Raw genomic sequence first — 21,930 nt, 5'->3', positions numbered from 1 at the left:
ATCCATTCTAACTTCTGTCTTTTAAATTTACCAGAATTCATTGTGTTTCACTGTGCCTCCTATTCATGTAGAAATCATCTCTGTGCCAGATTATTATTGAAGCAGTGCCCTTTACCTTGGCTCCCAGTCTCCAATCTTGCCACCCTTCTAATCCATTCTTGGATACAAATTTATATTTTTTTTCTTATATACAAAGTTTATCATGTCTTTTACCTGGTTAAAAATTTTAATGGCTCACCCTCTGCATGCAACGGAAGGTCCATACTCAATTAGGCTTTATTGCCTTCGGTGATCTGGCCTCTCCTCAACTCCTTTCTTGTCACTTCACCTGCCCACTTATTCTCTAGTCTTGTGAACTCTGTGTGCTTCTCTGAGCATGCTCTGTTCTCTCTTACCTTTGACCTTAGAACAAGTTATCCACTCCACCTCCCAACCCCAGATTCGACCATTATACTTCAGATTATAAGGAGGTTTTTTGTTTTTTTTTTTTCATATTTACATATCTGAAATCAGGCTGCTAGGTACATTCGGATGTGTAATTTCCCTAGAACATGTGCTATTTTAAAGAGACATAGTTTCTATGTAATTGGTAATTAATGTCTTAGAATCAAAGAAGTACATTATAGTACTTTATTATTTTGCTTACTAATTTATTTTCCCCTCTGGACTTTAAGCTCTGTAAGGAGGAAGATAATAATCTCTATATTCCCACCTGATACATGGTAAGATTTTCAATAACTAGTTAGTGAATAAAGGATAGATTCTAAGCTGGATAACTTACTGACTTACCACTTGACAACCCTAATTGCAACTCTTTTGTTTCTCTATATAAAGCGTTTCTCGAGAAACCTTAAAGAGCAGGAAGAAATCAGATTACAGTCTAAATAAAGTAAATGCACCCATCTTAACAAATACAACACTGAATGTAATAAGACTTGTTGGTAAGTAGCTACCTTTTTAAAGAAAATTATTATAGCAGTTACATTAGTCTGCTTTTGTTATGAAATGATTTTTACTTGCCTTTTTAGAAGTTTGAATTGTTTATGTATTTATTTTATATTGTTTACAGTATTATAATTTTCACCCTCTCTCCCTCTGCACCCAGCCCCCACCCCACCCCAGGCCTTCACCACACTGTCTGGTCCCATGAGCTATGCATATTTTTAGTGCCCACTGCAGTAAAGGGTTTATGATTGTCATATGTCAGTGTTTTCTTATCTTAATTGTTCCAAATAGTATAATATTAATATTGTTAGTTTTTCTTGTTTCAGTTAACTACTTAGTATTTGTGTCTCCACATTTTCTAAAATATCTCAATTAATTGAAATATAGTGAAAAATTCTCTATGTGAGGTAGAGGTACATGTAGGAGGATGATAGTTCCAGTTTTACATTTATACAGTATTTTTTACTTAATTGTTCCATTCATCTTCACCATCTTCCAGTCAGATAGGTAGAGTGAATTGAGATTCTCTGGCATTTTCAGACACAGTGTTCTATAAACCAAATATTGTCACCATAGGAAGTGTCCTGATTACACATAAGACCTTTATTGATAATTGTGTAAAAGGCAAAAGCATAAAGAAATGCTATATTTAAAATATTTGGGTTTGAAGATGATGTGAAATTTTTCAAATGTCAGTATTTAAACATTTTATATGCTATTTCAGCCTTCGAATTTCACAAAATAGTTGGAACATTTAACAAATTAGTTATAGAGATGTCTTCTCAAATTAAGTCATCTATACTAGTCAGGAATTTTAGTGGTTTTCTATAAAATTAATTGTATTCTTTTATGGAGATGAAAATTTCCGATTGCCTAGTTTATACTTAGCTTTGCTAAAATGGTCTGTGTTCTTGAAGATAATTTCTACATTTCATTAATGAATAGGATAAAGTAGACAGAATGGTTTTTAGAAGTCCCACTTCCTTTAGGGGAAATAGTGGAAAAATAATAATGAATTAAGAGAGAAAGAAAAGTTATATATTTTCATGACAAAGAAAAATGACAGATTCTAAAAAGCTATTTTATGGATGATTATTCCTTCTTTATCAAAGAGAGCTAACCAAATATGGAGTCATGAGTTACTCTCTAGGATATATAGAATCAGAATTGGAAGGATTCTGAGAGGTTGTCTATTATGAATTCCCATAAAATAAGGATTTCTTTCTAAAATACCTCTAATAATGTAGTGGCCATCTAGCCTTTTTTATTTTTTATTTTTTTTATTATGTCTCACAGTCACTGGAAACCTGTTATTTTGCAGGACTACTCATTATACTACTGGTTTAATTCATTGAAATCTCTTCCTTATGATAAAACCAAAACATCTCTCTCTATAATTTTGTTTTCTTAGTTCTGTCTCTAAAAGCAAAAAGAGTAAGTCTATATTTTTTCTCCTACTTTTCCATGTGGTCACTTTTCACATGTGTAGTGGTGGTTATACTGTTCTTCCCTTTTTCATACCCTCCTCCCCAGTGCATTCTTCAGGATCAATGTGCTCAATTCCCTTACATGGTCCTCGCGGATACAGATATTCCAAATTCTTGTCATCCTCCTGGACTCACTAGTTCTCAGGGTCTGAACACACTGCTTGAGATGCAGTTTAATGAAGGCAGCTTTTGCTTAGTTATGTTGAAGTAACTATCCAAACACCAGTGGCTTTCAGCCAGAAAGTTTAAGTTGGTTCCTGAACATCTTAGTTCTGCTCCTTGTGTGTCTTCATTCTGAGATTCAGGCTGAAAGAATAGCACCGATCTGAACATGGAGGGAAGAGCAAGAGCTTAACCATGTCATGGGAGAAATAACACAATCAAGTACATTTAAGTGGTGGTTTATATATTTTTAATTTACCTCGTTCAAAAATGACGAGGGGTGTCATGTTGTTTTTACTGTAAAAGACATATGTTCAGTAGAGTCTCATAAAGTAAACGGCTAAAACAAAATTGAGGAGGGGAGAAACCATGTTTCATTTAGTGAAATGTAAACAACAACTGCAAATCCTCCGTTCTTGGTAGGTGTACAGAAATGAAGAAGGTGTACATTCTGCTATTCTCGTTATCTAAGAAAAGGATAACATGATGATAGAAATGGGCTGCAGAGATTACATTCAGAAGGAAATAGCTACCAGTTGTTATGTAAAGGTTGCTGATCAACATAGTGGACACTGTTTTCTGATTTATAGAAACAGAAAAACTGTGTCCTTCTGGGCCTTTGATATGTCAGCCCTGGAGAGCAAAGCCATCCTGAATAAAACTTGACTCGTGAACTGAGAATCTGACCATTGCAATTCCCGCCTTCTCCACCACCACAACTTTTACTGGAATTGCAATTAGGAAATGCCTTGTATGGTCATTTAACTTTCATGTCTTCCCATTGGGTGCTGTCATTACTTCCCCAGTAGACTTTTATGTCTGCCATTTTCTCTGTCCCTGAGATGTCTTTATCTCAGCTTGTACATATTCATAAAACAGAATTTTAAGGAAACCACTCACTAAGGAGTCCCTGACTAGTAAATGCACTATACTACCCCCTGTAGTTATTACACAAAGTGCTTAAAGATGATAAACTGGCAAAGGTAATGTCTCTTTACGAAGTCAGAAGTACAGTTGTGTAAATAAGATAGATTAATTTTTGGTGCTGGGAAGATAAAAGAACTAATTATAGTTGGGAGACACATTTTGAACATTAAAGGCATATTCAAAATGTCCTTTTCAATGAGTTTTTATTTGGCAGATAATTAAGAGAGATTAAACAAAAGAGTGTTAATGGGGCTTCCCAGCCCCAGGTGGTACCTAATTCTGTTAGAAAAGCTCAGGAAGTGTTTCTCAAGTGTGGAGACAAATCCAAAAGCTTGACAGCTTCTTGCTGACAGAGGCTGAGCAATTTTCGGGAATCTGGCATCTCTGAAATAGCTGTGCTATTCAAGGTCTGTATCCTAGAGGCAGCTCTCACCCGACCGGGCACAATAGGACCGAGCAGGAGATAGGTTGCCGGAATCCATGCCTGTAAAAACTACAGACCTTACAACAAGATTATTACTTTAGCAGTTGGGAAAAATATACGCACCAGGATTTAACCAAGATGTGTACATCTGCGGGATTTTGAGGTAGAGTGTGGCCAAAGTGTGTGTGTATGATGGAGAGGACGCAGAAAGGGGAGGAAAGAGATCTGTCGCCTTCGTTAGCACAGTCATTTAGGTGGGACATTAATATTAGTTTTCTTACGGTGATGCATGAAAATATTTAAAAATGAAAATACTTTAGGATACAGAGTCCCTGACCTCCATGTCTCCTTACCCAGAGAACACTACTCAGATTCTCCTGTTTTCCTTGGGAAACATTAATATACATTTACAAGTCTATTTAATATGCGAGCCACCTTTCCTTTTGTTTGTTTCAAAAATTGGATCACACTATATATAGTGTTCTTCATCTGACTTTTTTGACTTCAACTTTCTGAAGGGTATAGTTAAAATATCTTAAGATATTGCATGCCTTAGTATGCATAGAGCCCATTCTTTTTATGACCCTATTGTATAGATGCACCATTGACAAGTCCTTTATTTTTTAACATTTGTTTCAAGTCATTTGATGCTACAAACAATGCCCATTGTAGAAAAAACCTTGAAATATTTTTGTCTGTTCAGATACAGCTGTAGGACAAATTCCTACAAATATTTCCTCATGCTAGATGTTTACACATTTTCAGTTTTGGTGCACATTTTCAATTTACCATGGAAGTTACTAAAGAACTTACTGCCGAGGTTCTGTTAGTTTTTCCAACAGTGTAGGAGAGTATCTTCTCTCAGTCTCTCAGCAGTGTCATTCAACTTCAGGTGCTCACTAGTCAAGGGAAAAATGACATCTCATTCAAAATGTATTTAATTTGAGTGAGTTTAAGAATCTTTTAATATGGTTAAAAAGATATTTCTCTTTGTGAGCTACTTATTCATATTCATTGCTTATTTTTAAATAAGGATATTATTATGGTTTAATTTCTATATTAAGGAAATTAGTTCTTTTTTGCCATGTGTATTGATTCACTCATTTTCAACCCAATAGATTTTCTTTTGAGGCACTCTGCTAGCTCTTGGGAATATAGTGAGGCACAGGACATATTCTGTGTAAAGAGCCCAACATGGGGATAACATACAAAATAAAAGGGCCAACTCACTGGACAGCTCACACACCACCTGGCTTTGAAAGATGAATAGATTCTATTGCCTGTTAAAGGCATTCTAGACAGAGTGAAAAGAATAAACACGTGTAGCCATTGCTGTATTCACATTATACAGGTTAGTTTTCTGCATATAAGCAGGGGAGATATGGCAGGAAAGGTAGACAAGAACTAGATTTCAGATTGCATTATATAATGTCCCATGAAGCTTATGTAATGTTCTCTGGACATGAACTTATTAAGGGTTTTAATCAGGTGAAACACAAGCATATATACAGAGGGACTGGCAAAGAACCCAACTTCCTTCCTTCTTCCCTTCTTCCTTCCTTCCTTCCTTCCTTCCTCCCTCCCTCCTCCCTCCTCCTCCCTCCCTCCCTCCCTCCCTCCCTCCTCCCTCCCTCCCACCCTCCCTCTCTTCCTCCTCCTCTTCCCCTTCTTCCTCCTCCTCCTCCTCCTCCTCCTCCTCCTCCTTCTTCTTTCTACTTCCTTCTTCCTTTTCCTTTCTTTCTTCTTCATTCTTATTCCTGCTTCTTCCTTATCACTCTGGCCTCAATGTAAATAAAGAAGAACCTGGTGAAGGTCAAAGGCTAGTTGGGAAGCTGTTGAAATCTCCCAGGTAAGAGATATTGAAGACTCCAGACTGCTTAAAGCAATGGCTATTGTAATGGAGCAGTAGAGACATATTTGAGATATTTTGGAAATACAGTGGACAGGATTAGAGAATTCGTGATGATAGATCATTCTTAAATTTTAGATTTGTGTGGCCAGTTATCCTATCACAACTAAAATGATGAGAAGGAAAGATGAGAGGGAGACCAACTTGGGAGCTGATGGTATGTTTGGTTTTAGACATCTGGAGATACCTGTGGGACATTTAAATAGAAATAGTCTATAGACACATGAACAGATAGATTTGGAGATCGGGGGAATAACCATGGTTAGGATACATATTTGGTATAAACTGAGTTAAACCCTTATAGTAGAAGAGTTTATCTTGAGAGAGGATAAACTCATCTGGCAAAAAGAAGCCCATGAAGAAGGTTGGGAATGCATGGTAGAGGCAGGAGAAAAATTGGTAAGTAAAGAGATCTTGAAAACCAAGAGATAAATAAAAGCCTGTCATGAAAACGGTGCTTTCTTGTTGTTTTTTATGATGATCTAAGCCAGTGACTCTTAAATCTTAGAGTCAAAATCCCCCTGGAAGGCTTGTTACTACAGGTTGTTGGACTTCACCCTGGAATATTAAAGTGGTAGGTCTTGGATGTAACCTGAGAACGTGAATTTTTAACAGGTTTCTAGGTGATGTTAGTGCTGCTGACAGACTTTGAGAACCATTAGTTCCTTTCTGTGTTGTCCCATTTGAAATGTAAACAGTGTGTGTTTAAAATAACAGAGATTTTATTTATTTATTGTATAACAGTCAGTTTAAGTGGTAGTTTGTTTTTTTATGAATGTAAGTAATTGTATCAATTGTTTTTAAAATACTTATTTCAAATACTAGGGATCAAGTTATAGGGTCAATTAATTCCTAAGTACAATCTTATGTAGAAGCACCACAATACATTTATGTATGTTTTAAAACTTTAAAATCTTGTTTTATGATTGAATTGAAAGTTGTTTTTTTTAAGAAACTTAATATTTTTACCTGTGAAGTTTAAGGAAAATTTATCATTGTTTAATTTAGAATACATTCCAATATTTGTTTCTCTAAAAATACTTATGTATATGAATTCATATTTTAAACAGTTTCAAAACATTTTCTGTATTGATAGGTTTATATACAACATGGTCTTTTGAAAGGATGATCCAGTATGTGTCATCCCTCAGTATATGTTATAAAAAAAATGATACTGGAAATTTTGGGGATGGAATGAGGGCTAAGATATAATATTTCAAGTAACAGAATAAAAACTGGTAGCCAGTGTCTTAGCTAAAAGACCTGTTAATTTTTTTACTCTGATCATCACTTCATTGGTCAATACACTTTTTCTAAATTGCTTGAGCTGCACTAACTTTTCCTTTCTTTCCTTTTTGCCTCATTTATAGCATTTAAGTTTGCCTTTATGTGCTATTTATCTCTATTGCTGACCTTTCAACTTAGTGCGCTGCAGGAAGAATAACAAATATCTTTCCAACTCAGAGTCTGTTCTTGCTCTTGCCCCGTCATATAGTCAGCTCTTACAGCTGAAGAGAGTTTGGGGTATCTTTGCAGGGTATAGAGCTCCCAACCAAGTGGTTTTCGCTTTTGTAGGTGCCCAAGATATGTTGGAGTGACAAACCTTAATTTTAAAAATCTTGAATATTGGAGAAACAGTTTTTCCTCCTCTCTTGTCATAGTCCACTGTGGATGGGAGAAATCATCCCCTCGCCCCCTACACACACACACACTCACACACACACATACACACACACACACACACACACACACACACACACACACTCTTCCACTTCCTTCTCCTTATCTCTGTATGCCCTCCTCTGCATTGGAGTTGTGGCTCACGGAATTTCCCTCGGTCACCGTTCTTGTGGTAACCATACTTCTCTCTCTGTGCCCCCCACCTGATGAACTGGTTAAGGCAGGCCCACTGTTCTTCCTCTTGGTTGTAGTCCTTGTCCATGCTGCTACTGGTTGGGTTCTTTGCCAGTCCCTCTGTATGTATCCTCTCCATGCATATGCAGGACTCATGGTCTAGATTTAGGATGAGAGAGTTTAAACAGTACTTCCCTGGAAGCTTTTCCTCTTCCCCGGATTAGGTTAAGTTCCCTACAAGTAACACTGTATATTTATCCCTTATTGTGTTCATTATAATTATACCTAGAGGCCCAGTGCACATTTGCGCACTTGCCGGGGAGGGGTCTTTCAGCCCGGTCTGTGCCCTCTTGCAGTCTGTGACCCCTGCCTGCTGGCTTAGCAAGGAGCGGGCTGCAGGTGGACATCCTCCAACAGGTCCTTAGCACCACCCCAGAGGCAGGAGAAGCTCCTGCCATTGCTACTGCGCTTGCCAGCCAGCTGTGAACCTGGCTTCTGGCTGAGCAGCACACCCCCTGGGGGAGTGCCCTGACCACCAGGGGGCAGCTCCTGCATTGAGCCTCTTCCCTCCGGTGGTCAGTGCACATCATAGCGACCAGATTGTTCCCTGTTCAGTTGATTTGCATATTAGTCTTTTATTATATAGGATTATTTTAAAAATAATAGCAATAGGTAAATTTCCTGCTCCCTTATTATATGCTCTGTAAATATTTCACATTCATTTTCTTGTGAATTTTTCACAGTCCCCTTTTATATGCTCCAAACAATTAAAGTCCAGAGATAAATAACTTGCCTTAGGTCACACAGCTGGTAAATGGTAGAGTCCAGCGTGTCTGATCCTAAAGCCAGCAGGCTCTTAACTTTCATGCTTCACAGCCAGTGGAGGAACAAAGGAACATGAATTCTGATCCCGGACAAAGTTCAAAGAGGTTACAATGTTGAAGGCAGGAATAGGAACTTCTCGCAGCTGATGATTTGGAAAGAGATGGCTTTCTTGGTCATGTGGGCTATCTAACAGAGAGCCTTCTTCAGTGTACCCAAAGCTTGCTGTGTCCACCCCTCTCACTGGGGCCCACAGGGAACATTAGAAAGGAAGAAAGGGAGGGCAGCATGCATCTGAACCACTTGAACCACATTTTTAAACTGGGAAGACTAACATCAGAGCCATGCTTTTATATATTGATCAAGGCAGTACATCTCATAGTAGCACATTAAATAATAAAGGAGAGCTTGTAATGAAAAGTGGCCGTCTTTACCCCAGCACTCCTTGCCACCGGAATGGTGGCAATTCTTTGTTCTCTTTCTATTTATTTTTCTTCTAATTGTAATTGTCCAGAAAAGGGTGATGAGAGGTAAGTTTGTCCCATATGTGGACCTTATTTTTCAGCCCCATTTCTTGCTCCTGTTCTCTTGCTGTACCTGCTGATTCCAAGCAGTGACCATCCTGGCTAATATCTCCCTTTGTGTCCTCTTATGTTTTATTAATGTCTGCGTTTTTTCCATCAGCCTGCTCCCACGTACTGTCTTGTCACCTCGTATAGCAGTTGGGAAACTATAACGTACAGGCCAAATCGTCTGGCTGCCTATTTTTGTAAATAAAGTTTTATCAGAATGCACCACCCTCCTTTGTTGCATTTTGCCTGTGGCTGCTTTTGTGCTAGGAATAGTTGAAAAGAGAGCAGCGGAGCGGAGCAGTTACCACAGAGACTCTGGCATGCAGAGCCTAACCTTTCTCCTCTGTGGTCTCTAAAGGAAAGGTTTGCCAACTGCTGGTCTAAAATCTTTTAGAGATTTTTCATTTTCTGATAATCATACCGATCCACCTTTACCTCCTTACTCTCATCTCTTCATAGATATAGGCTTTATTCATTGTAAAGTTCTCCTTTAAATTCAGTAATGAGGAGGTGCAAGAGCTTTCTCAGGCCTCCAAACATTACTCTGCTTTCTTAAACTGGAAAGACAGAGTCCTCGCGCTTATGCATTTTAATACACTGGTCACCTGCTTATTGGTGGCTGCCATCTATGTATAATCATTTAAGGTGTGAGAGCAGGGACTCTGTTATTGCTTAGGTCTTAACACAAGACCAAAGTACATAGTGAGCCTTCAAAGGTGTTGGTTACATGAATTAATTGATTGAATGAATATAGTTGTTTAAATTTGTTTTTTTCAGAGTAGTGGGGAACATCTAGTTTTCATTCTGAATGCACATTTAAATGTTTTACCTATTAATAATTATTTTTTATATTCTTCCTTAAGATTAATTATGTTAACAGCCAGTGACCTGGTGCATGAAATTCCTGTACATTAAAAGGGAATTAATTAGAGGAAATATTTTAATATTGCTATTTGCCCTTTTTCTATAGTAGAAGTGTCAGAGATAAAAGAAAATTAGTAAAATGTATATGAAAATATTTCTCCTGTCAGAGTCTGGAGTGCACCAAGGGAACCAGAATCAAGTCCCTGCCCACCAACGTAAGCCTCAAAATGGCGCGAGAGACCCAGACCCAGCCAGCCTCACCCCCATTGGGCTAGATTCACACCTGGCCATCCCCACCCCTATCAAGCCCTATTGGATGGGGGAGGGGCATGGCCTGAGGTCCCCTGTCAAGCCCCACCAGACATGGGGGCACAGCCTCAGGTCCCTGCTGATTGCTCATTAAGGCTCATTACGGGAACTCAGCCTCAGCTGTGGGCACAGCCATCTTGTGTTATGGGATTCCTACCTCTGCTGTGGATGCAGCCATCTTGTTACATCATGATGTTCAATTTGCATATCACCTCTTTGTTAGATAGGATGCTTAATCTTATTATTAGGAATGGAAAGAAGCTTTGTATTCTGGCTGTGTCCCAAACCAGATATTGGCATTCTTCCTCATTCTTCCTATTCATCTCTCATTTGCTTCTATAGGTTAAAGTAATGTAATGTAACACTTTTCCATTTATTTTTCTTCACAGTGCCTTATTATTTTATGTGTAAATAGTTACAGTTTAATAAACTGCATGATTGTAGGCAATGAAGTATCTGTATAGTGTTCCATATTGTTCTAAGACCATATACTTCAAATATTTTTCAATTGTGGCTAATAAAAGAATGTCTGTGACATAATTGCAAAGATGACTCTGGAACAAAAGACTTATAAGTAGTAGGAAGAATAAAATCTAAGTTGAATGGATTTTACTTTTCAATGTGTGTGTGGTATGTTTCTCTTTCTGACCATCTGACTATTATTTATCATCTCATGTAAATTAAGACAGATGTACTGAGTTCTTGGTAATAAAGCCTTGGTTTTGATAGTAGACATTTCTATTAGACTGAATTTGTCATTCTTTTCTATTGCCATTAATGTGTTTTCTCTTGAGTCATGGCATCTTCAATAGTACCAATTAAAATTTACAGCAGTGACATAAAGTGGAGCCAGCACTTGAATTATTTACTCATTTGGAAAGGAAGCAAATGGCCTGTTTTAACATCTTCTGTAGAAGAACATTGTTAATAGATATGCTTCTTTCCCTTTTATTTTCCATAAAAAAAGAAACACTGTTAGGGACTTTTGATTTATTTGATTCAGCCCATCTCTCAGCCACCCTTCAAATACATTAATAAGTTTATAAATGCATACATTTGGGTTTTTACTTTTTTTCTGTAACTATATGATATGTTTAGAGGAAGGAGAATAGAATCCTGGCATCTTCCAAAGGAAGGAATGAGGAATATATGTTCTTGGCATTTTGAGAATACCCAGCTCTTGAGTAATGTACTGATAAGGAAATATTCCTGGCCTCTGACATAAGATTTCACAGGCCTACAATTTAGGGGAATGGGAAGTGCCTTCCATGTTCCCTTTTTCTTCTTGCCTTTTTACTTTTCCTGTTGTGTTTATGCTTGTTTAAAAAAACAAACAAAAAACCCCACCCACTTTTTCTCAAATACATTGTCTTTTGTTTTATTATACCTAGACATTTTTATACCTAAATATTATTTTAAGTGGCATCTCTAAGAAATGAGGAACTGTGTTGTATGTTGGCACAGTGTAATTTGTAAACAGTATAGGATTCCCATGAATATTTGACAGACAGTAAAAATGATGATGAAAAACATCTTTGTAGGTATTATTTATATCAATGCTATGCAATAGCACCTTCCAAGGTGATATGACTGTTCTGTATCTTGCTGCCCAATACAGTAGCCACTAACCACAGAAACTATTGAGTACTTGAAATGTGGCTAGTGTGGAATATAATATTTTGAAAAGTATTTTAGTAAATGATTTTTATTGTCACTTTATAATTATAAATAACCGACTTTAATTTTGATCTACTTTTTCTTTTCAGGTAAATATATGCAGATGATGAACATTCTCAAGCCAATTGCCTTTGATGTCATCCATTTCATGTCTCAGCTATTTGATTATTACTTATATGCAGTATATACCTTCTTTGGTCGGAATGATTCAGTAAGTCAACCTTTTAGGGGAAAGTCTGATTGTTTTAAAATCTATTTATTTTTTAAATGTAAAGTTCAGTTCATGCCCCCTGTATAAAATACACAAATAGCATTATTTTGAAAATTATTCATAAAAAAAACCAACAAAATTATTGATATCGGCTTTTTGCCTGCCTAATTGCCTTATTTATATGTTAATTTTAAGCTTTGATATGATAAACATATTGTATGTTATTCAGATTTTTGGCAGGAAAAATACAGCATCTGTTTCTAACATCGAGGTATTTTGGCAATGAAAAATGTGCAGGTTGCCTGGTTCAAATCTGGCCCAGTGCATAATTATCAAATAGTAAATGAGATGTTTTAAATATTGGCTAACAGCCTTAGCAGGCACTACTACATTCAGAAGATAATGGAAAATATTTATTAAAATAATTGAAAAATTTTGAACTAAACCATCTGCCTGCCACAGAACTAATGTTTCTGCTCCTCCTCTTTGTGTTTTCAAAGCTCTTATTGAGTTTGTCTTTTTCTTCTCCTATGGAGAACAACACAGTATTTGGCAGGTAACCGACCTCATGTTTGGGAATTATTATGTGGTTCACCTATGTGTTTGATAGTTTTCTATGCAAAAGCATGCTGTTTGGTTCTATAAACATATCATGATATTTTTAACATACTTTGTACCTTTTTAAAGTGTGATTTTTAATGGCTGACTACATTCATCATGTAAATGTTCATATCTCTGCTGTGATTATAAATATATAAAAGATAGGATCTTTTAATATGACATCTGAATTTCCTGCGTTCTTAATTCTCCAAATGTTTCTTAGAAGGAATTCTAATATAATCAGAGACAAAGTGTTGATGAAGAATTTATGTTACTATAAAATATGTACTAATTCCTCACTGTGACTTTGGAAGCTCAGTATATAAATATTAAAGAAAAAAGATATTCTAGAATGTTAGCTAATTGTCAGAATCATTCTGTCTTTTCGATGAGCCTCCCTCTGTCACCGAAGCTATGCCTCTAGACTAGTGCTGGCCAAGAGAAATGTTGCCCTAATGGAATATTCTGAATTTACACTGCCTAATATGGTAGTCACTAACCACATGTGGCTATGGAGTACCTGAAATGTGACTAGTGTGACTGAGGAGCTGAAATTTAAGTTGTTTTTAATTTTCCCTACTTTATATATAAACTAGAGGCCCCATGCACGGAATTCATGCAAGGGGCTTGGCCCTTGCAGCCTCAGTGGCTGCCTCTGCCTTGGCTCTGGCGGCCTTGGCCCTCACAGCTGCTTCGTCTGAAAGGTCGTCTGGTCTAATAAGCATATTATGCTTTTATTATTATAGATAGCCACACGTGGCTAGTGACTGTCATTTCAGATAGGAAAGTTCTAGATCCTTTACCTATCAGATGCATTAAAATGGGGACCTTGGAAACTTTGGGGAACGAAACGCTTTTTAGATGTGGCTTTCTAGATATGTAATACTAGAAATGATAAAGGAAGTTTTTCAGGTCGAAGGAAAATGATAGATTATGTAAACATGGGTCCTCAGAAAAGAATGAAGAGCATTGGTAATAGAAACTACTTGGGGAAATCTAAAAAATATTTTTTTTATTTTTCCATTTAACTTCTTTATAAACCATATAGTTGTTTAAACTGAAATTCTAACATTGTTTCCTGGAGTTCATAATAAATGTATTATACACAATATACACAACTATAAAAGAGTATTAAGGGATATGGACTTATAAGATGGCAAGGTTTACATATATTATGTAATGCAGGGCATTGTAAACAGTTAATGGACTGCGAAATGTTAAGAATGTATATTATAATCCATAGGACAACAATGAAAAATAATACAAAGAACTTTAACTGTTTTGCCAACAGGAAAATTAAAGTATAACTATAAAAAAATTATACAATCAGAAAAGGCAGGAAAGGAGGAACCAAGAAACTAAAAAGAGGTATCATATAACAGTAGATGTAAACCCAACCAATATTCACATTAGTGTTAATGGACTAAACACTCAAATTAAAAGGCAGAGGTGGTCAGAATGGATTAAAAACAAAGCCCATACTTTCTAACAAAAAACACAGCAGGGTTGAAAGCATGTGAATTGTAAGGATATGCCATGTAAACAGTAATGATCAGATAAAATAATTTTGAAAACAAAATTTTTACCACAGATAGAGGGATTCATAATGATTAAGGGTCAATTCAACTATTCAACTGGAAGACATAATGATAATAAATGTGTATGTGCCTAAGAACAGAGGTTCAAACAGATGAATCAATAATGGACAGAATTTAAGAGAAAATAAAAGGCCCTGTCTGGGTAGCTTAGTCATCTTTTGGAGGGTCAGAGCACATACAAGAATCAACCAATGAATGAATAAATAGGTGGAACAACAAAAATTGATCTCTCTCTCTCTCTCTCTCTCTCTCTCTCTCTCTCTCTCTCTCAAATCAATTAATAAAAATATTTCAAAGAGAAAATGAAAAAGACTTAATGATAGCTAAGATTTTCATACCACACAGCACTTAATAGAATAAGCAGACATAAAGTCAGCTGCCTCATCCTCATATGGCCTTTTCTCTGTGTTCCCAAGGAAAGAGACCAAGCTCCATGGTGTCTCTTCTCATGATGGTACTCACCCCAGCATGGGCGCCCCACTGTCATCACCTCACCTTAACCTAATTATCTCCCGAAGGCCCCTTCTCCAAGAAGCATTGCATTGGGGGTTAGAGCTTGAATATATGAATTGGGAGTGGAAGGGAACAACAAACATTCAATCCATCACATGGAGTATCTGGCATTTGTATACATTGCTTGTGAAAATACAAATAACATACTTTGGAAAACAGTATGGCAGTACCTTGTATAGTTAAAAATATATTATATTAACCAAAAATGAAAGAAACTGAACATGTATGTCTACACAAAGGCTAGGCATGAATATTCATAATGGTGTTATTCAAGTAGTCCAAACTGGAACCCAAATATTCATTGACTGGTGAATAAGTAAACAGGGTGTGCTGTATCCATATTATAGAATACTAACTATTAAGCAGTAAAGGAGCAATAAATACAAATAGTCTTACAACATGGATGAATCTCAAAAGCATGCTAAACATAAGACTACATGCTGTATGATTCATTTATATGGAATTTCAGAAAAGGCAAAGCTACAAAGAAAGCAGATCAGGGGTTAAGTAAGGGTGAGAGGATGAGGGAGTGATGAAGTGCAAAAGGTTTGAGGACATTTTTAAAGGTGAGGGAAGTCTTCTACTGGTATATCTTGATTGTGCTGGTTACAGAGCTGTATACAATTACCAAAATTCACTAAAAATTGATTAATTTTACTATACAGTGGTGCCTCGCATAAAGAACGCCTCACACAGCGAACGCTGCACACAACAAACTTCATTTCATGATTCATACAACGAACTTCGTTTCACACAACGAAGTCGCCCGAGCTTCCACGACCGCTTTGCCCGAGCTTCCACGACTGCTTCGCCCGAGCTTCCACGATCGCTGCCGATGTATTGCATCCTTCCGCGCAGGCACTGCAGGCAGTCGTTAGTCACTGCGCTTAACTTAAGCACGTATCGCGGCAATCGTTCTTCATTACGAATTAAATCACGCACGTATCACGGCAGCCGTCCTTTTAAGTTAAACTCAATATTTTTTTTATATCATGGCTTCTAAAAAAAGCAGGAAGGTGATTTCTGTTGAAATGAAACAGGAAATAATTAGAAGGAGTGAATGTGGGGTAAAACAGTGTGACCTCGTCAAAGAGTTTGGCCTCAGCAAGACCACCATTTTCACCATTTTGACAAATAAGGATGCAATCAAATCAGCCAAAGTAGCCAAAGGAGTATCAAAACTATTTCATGAAAAACATAGGTCTTCAATCCACAAGGAAATGGAGAGGCTATTAGCTATTTGGATTAAGGACAGGCAGGTGAAAGGTGACGTAACAACCCAAGATATTATCTGTCACAAAGCCAACAGAATTTATGACGATCTAAAGAAAAACGTCCCTGGAAGTAGCAGCAATCAAGATAATGAAGAAGAATTCAAAGCCAGCAGGGGGTGGTTTTTTAGATTTAAGAAAAGGTGTGGAATCCACAGCGTTACTATGCATGGTGAGGCTGGCAGTGCTGACAAGAAAGAAGCAGAAAAGTTCTCTATTAACTTTCAAAAATGTATTAAGGATTAAGGATACTGCCCACAACAAGTGTTCAATGCCGATGAAACGGGTCTTTTCTGGAAAAGAATGCCGAGCAGAACCTTCATTACAAAAGAGGAGAAGAAATTGCCAGGACACAAAGCCATGAAGGACAGACTTACCCTTATGTTTTCGTCTAATGCCAGCGGAGACCTCAAGATCAAACCTCTATTGGTTTATCACTCGGAAAATCCAAGAATTTTCAAGAAAAATAACGTTATTAAGTCCAAACTGCCCGTCCATTGGAAGTCCAATCAAAAAGCCTGGGTGACCCAAGTTATCTTCAACGAATGGATTCTGGAAACCTTTGCTCCTGCCGTGAAGAAATTCTTGCTGGAAAAAGAACTGCCGCTCAAAGCCCTTCTGATACTACTTGACAATGCCCCTTCTCACCCAAAAGACCTAGACGAAATATTGCAGGAAAATTATCCTTTTATCAAGGTGCAGTATTTGCCACCAAACACCACATCCATTCTTCAGCCAATGGATCAGCAAGTTATTGCGAACTTTAAAAAACTCTACACTAGAGCCCTCTTTAATAAGGTGTTTGAAGAATGCGAGTTTGGTGGAGACAATATGACTGTCCGAAAGTTTTGGAAGGAGAAATTTGATGTCCTTATGGCAATACGACTTATACAGAAGGCCTGGGAAGAAGTGTCACAAAGGACCCTCATTTCTGCTTGGAAGATGCTTGTGCCTTCGTGGACCCAGGAAGAAGCAGTAGTTGATGACACAGAAGTGGTGAAGGACATCATCACAGTGGCCCAAAGGTTGGAATTAGAGGTAGAGGAAGAGGATGTAGAGGAGCTTATTGAGGAACACGAAGAAGAGCTGACAACTGAAGAGCTCCAAGCACTTCTGGTCCAGCAACAGGACAATGCTCAAAGGGAAGCGTCATCTGATAACGAGGAGCAACAATCAAACAATCAACCAATCCCAACTGCTGACATCAAGAACATCCTGGTCAAATGGAAAGCAGTTCAGGAGTTTACCAATGCCCACTATCCGGATTCAGCTGAAGCAAACAGGATCAACGATCTTTACTCTTGTCCGTTATTTCCGGCAGATGTTGGAGAAAAGAGAAAAACAAACGACTTTGGACAGGTTTTTCATGAAACCATCGGCCAAAAAGCAGAAAATGGATGAAGATGTGCAAGATTCGGTAGACTCTACTTAGTCTGTCTTAAAATTAAAAAAATGTGTGTTTTTTTTTTAAAAAAAAATTATGTTTTTAGATGTATCTAAATAAAAATAACAACAAAAAATTTATCTTTTTTTATGTCATCTTAGCATATTTTATGCTACAGAACGAATTATTTTTTTTTAACATGTATTGTTATGGGAAAACGTGTTTCACATAACGAACTTTTCGCATAACAAACTTGCTCCTGGAACGAATTAAGTTCGTTGTGTGAGGCACCACTGTATATCATTCCTAATGAAAAAAGAAGAAAATGAATTGGTGCAATTTTAATACTTAGCAAAAATAAAGTTACCATATAAAATTAATTCATGTTTTACTACACCATGCCATTATACAATTATTTTGGCAGAAGCTTTCTAACATATCTCGTGTAAGTAATTTTTCATTCTTGTATCTCAGGAAGAGATGAGAAACAATAATGTGTGAGTATGCTTGTGTACTTATACACACATATAATTGTTGTTGTTAATCCTCACTCGGGGATATTTTTCCTTGATTTTAGGGAGAGTGGAAAAGAGAGGGAAAAACAGAGAAACATCAATGTGAGAGAAACACAGTTGGTTGCCTCATGCATGAGCCCTGATCAGGGCCCAGGCAGGGAGGAGCCTGCAACCAAGGTATGTCCCGTTGACCAGAATGGAACCTAGGACCCTTTGGTCTGCAGGCCAATGCTCTATCCACTGAGCCAAACCAGCTAGGGCAACACACACACATATAATTTTTATGACTCAGTTACTGAGACTATATATTTTATAGATCACTCTTAATAACATTTTAAGTTTATTGGCTCATATAGAATATCTTAATGTTTTTCCAGATGTCTGTATGTCTCTATGATCACCTTTAAATTAAATTTATATTCAATCAAATCAGCACTCAAGGAGCCAACTTTTCACTTCTTAACAGTCAAGTCTCAATTCTCATTTATGCTCTTGTGTGAAGATTTTTATAAATGCTCTGGCTTTGTTATAGTGAAGAGAATTCTATACTGTGAAATGTTTACTGAGCATAACAAAAATTTCATTAATTTTTTAATGAAGATTTAGGCTGTTTCTAATTTGTGTTAAAAAATCAATTAGCATTGGGGATTAGAGCCTGAATATATGAATTGGGAGTGGAAAGGAACAACAAACGTTTAGTCCATCACATGGAGTATCTGGCATTAGTATGCTTCTTCAGACCATAACCAGTGTACTATTTGTCTCTAGGTGTTTAAAATATAAAGATTTTTAACAAAAAATAATAACTTTTGGAAAGAAATTTTGGTGAACTCTATCCTGATAAATTCATTAGATTAATAGGTGTTATTGTAACCTGTAAATAAATGCACATGTATAAATAGTTTCTTATTCCCTAAGGGCTAAGATCTGAGTTTCTTTGCTTGATGTTTTAGAATTTTTAAATGGCGTTTGGAAACCCTCTGAAGGCTGAGTATATGAGTAAAAACTCATCAGATGATTCACTTTGATTAATTTGAAGTTATGACATTTACAAGATTATTTTCACACCTATTTAACATACCTTTCCTTTTCTTTTCCAGTTGGAATCAACGGGACTAGGCCTTAGTAGTAGTAGACTAAGAACAACTTTAAACAGAATACAAGAGAGCCTCATTGATATGGTAAGTGATCATTTGGAATCAATTCTTTGGGATTAGAGAAAATAGAAATTAGCCATTTAATCCACTGCATATAAATATATGTTTATGTGTATAATGAGTGCCTGAGACTTACATTGAGTTCTCAGAGGAAGTTAAGTGGAGGGTTCCTATAGTCTGATTAGGGAGTGAAAATTCATACACATAGACGAAAATGACATTGGTTATACTTCCACTACAAGTTCAAAGAGAGGAAAGGTGTATATGCATATTTCACATCAGGATGACTAAAGGAGGAAGTGGGAGCTGTGCTAGACTTTGATGAACAGACCTAGGCTGCATGGGAAAAAGAGGAAGGGCATTTAGATTAAAGTTCAGAGTCTGAGCAAGGGCCTTGAGGTGGGAGCAAGCCCAGAGTTTGGCAGGTCTTTGTGATGGGTATAGGTATAGGTATAGGTATAGGTATAGGTATAGGTATAGGTATAGGTATAGGTATAAATGGCTTTGAGATGCAAGTATGCTTTTAATTGGCTGGCAGTGGGACGTCTGGATTCTTGACTGTGTCACACGATAAAATGCATGTTTAAGAAGATAGGTTAGGTCACCAAACAGGGCTGATGCTCTGTGGTGTGTAAGCTAGCATAAGCATCTAAAAGAAGAGCATCTTTTGCTTATGATTGGTTACTGTAGCCAGAGATTTTTGCTGTTCACTGTTTCTCTGCACTAATATAAGTTAATAATTAACCCCAGAGTTCCCTGAATTATCCTTTATTCCTTCATCAACCTAAATAAGCAATCATTTTCCACTTTTCTTATAATCTCTGTATTGTGTGCATACTTATGTTTTTATAAAACAATGTAATCATTCGGTCTTTTAAGGAATACTTTTGAAATAATTATTCTATGCTAGGCATTTTTGTAGTCCTGGGAATTTATTAGTTTGTACAAAAGACTGTCTTCTTGGAACTTATATTTTATTGGGGTAGAGAGACAGATAAACAACTATAGTGTCAGATACAAGTGCTGAGAAGAAAATGAAGCAGGGTGACAGAATGGTGATCTTTGAGCAGAGAGATGAATAAATTGTGAAGCATGTACCATTATCTCAGGTGAGCACAGGAAATAACCTGCATCCATTTCACCATCTTCCTTACCATTTGGACATCTTTTTGCCTTGCACATATTTGTAAATATGTACATATGGAATATATATGTATATTTTTCATAGCACTTTGGCACATAGCATTTCTTTCGGAAATGTTTGTAAAATAAATGAATAAACTCCAAATTTGTGAGTTTCGTGTCTCCTGGCTTGTTTTCTTGGTCTTATCCATTTAATCCTAACCTTCATTTACAGAGTCAAAGCTCCCCAGCCATCTCCTCTCTCTCTCTCTCTCTTGCTCTCGCTCTCGCTCTCTCTCTCTCTCTCTCTCTCTTTCTCTCTCTCTCTCTCTCTTTCTTTGAAAGTCCATTGGCTTTCAACCCCATTAGCCTTTATCTGTGTTTTGATTTTGCTTCTCCTTGTTTGATACTTAATATAACCTTTACCATTGGATCTTAGTCTGTTGCTGAAGTTTCTCTTGTTTCTTCCTAAGTGCCTCAAGATTGATGGATTGTAATTTACCTTTAGAGTCATTCATTCACTCTGATGTTTTTCTGTCATCTCTACTAGTGACTAACTTCTGATGGTCAAAGCACAGTTCCAGATTTGAACCTTAAGGCATGGATTCAATGCTTCCAGTTTCACTATCCAGTATATAACAAAATAGCATGGCCATGTAAAACAATGGGACCACATGAGGGTTTCTTTGAGACCAGCTGCCACCCATCTGCTGATCACAGTGTATCTGTGGAATCTGGCTGACTAGTTCTGTGTTCATTGGATAAATTTTCTCCTGAACTGGTAGTCAGATTTAGAAATGTGTTTTTAAAAACCAACTACACCTCCCTTCTCAATAAATAAATATGCCTGTTTTTCTCCTTGGCATCTTGTCTTTTAAAGATACCTTTTCTTTACGTACTTCTTCCCATCTCTTAAAGACAGCATCTTGAATCAGAAGACTGTGCAATGATCAGTAAGGCGAGCTGATCTTTGACCAGGCTCTTCATGGTCCTTACTCCTTTGGAGGATTAGCAGTTATAACAGCAATTTTGCAACCATTTTCGTCTCATGGCACCCATGAACGAATTGCTAAAATTATGCAGCACCAAAAAACATATATTTTTTGCCAACCTGACAAAAATTTAGGTATAGTTTTGATTCATTCACATTGGATAGCTATTGTGTTGGCTGTTTTCATCTATTCACTTGACAGTCTAAGGGTAAAGAGATCAGTTCACCTGACTAAATAGTCAGGTTTTGTGTGTTTTAAAAATTCTTGCAACACACCGATGGAAAATCGTTGCTCTACAGCAATTTTATTAGACTTTTTTTCTGAAATATTCCATTAGTTTCCAGTGTTTTACATGTTACATTATTACTCATACTGATAAGCATTGGTTTATTATTTTAGAAAATATACCTGTTATTTACTAGACCTTGACCTCAGGTTTTCACAAGCTGGCATATTCTTTTTCTTCACTTCATTAAGTTGCATCTAGATTGGCAGAGAACATTAATTGATTTCTTATTAGTCAATACATTGGTTTGTTATTAAAATATAGCCTAGTGAATCTGGAACCTCTAGATTGAAGCAGTATTTTTCCTTTTATTTCTCTGTTAGTCAAAA

At 36.9% G+C, this 21,930-nt stretch overlaps 1 protein-coding gene across 4 annotated transcripts in view; it reads left to right on the top strand.

Annotated features, from left to right (window-relative positions):
• VPS50 (VPS50 subunit of EARP/GARPII complex) overlaps positions 1 to 21,930 on the top strand; it is a 118,889-nt gene that overhangs the window by 80,503 nt on the left and 16,456 nt on the right. For all 4 annotated transcript variants that reach the window (XR_004986533.2, XR_004986532.2, XM_036429418.2 and 1 more), the window contains exons 20-22: positions 835 to 941; positions 12,042 to 12,163; positions 19,145 to 19,225. Coding sequence is in view for 2 of the 4 variants with exons in the window: in XM_036429418.2 (XP_036285311.1) it covers positions 835 to 941; positions 12,042 to 12,163; positions 19,145 to 19,225 (310 nt within the window). In the remaining 2 variants the exon portion in view is untranslated. The remainder of the gene's footprint in view (positions 1 to 834; positions 942 to 12,041; positions 12,164 to 19,144; positions 19,226 to 21,930) is intronic.

Source organism: Pipistrellus kuhlii, unplaced genomic scaffold (genome assembly GCF_014108245.1).
Source record: "Pipistrellus kuhlii isolate mPipKuh1 unplaced genomic scaffold, mPipKuh1.p scaffold_m20_p_10, whole genome shotgun sequence".
Taxonomy (NCBI): domain Eukaryota; kingdom Metazoa; phylum Chordata; class Mammalia; order Chiroptera; family Vespertilionidae; genus Pipistrellus; species Pipistrellus kuhlii.
Note: the sequence above shows the minus strand (reverse complement) of the source record. Positions and strands in the feature narration are given on the sequence as shown.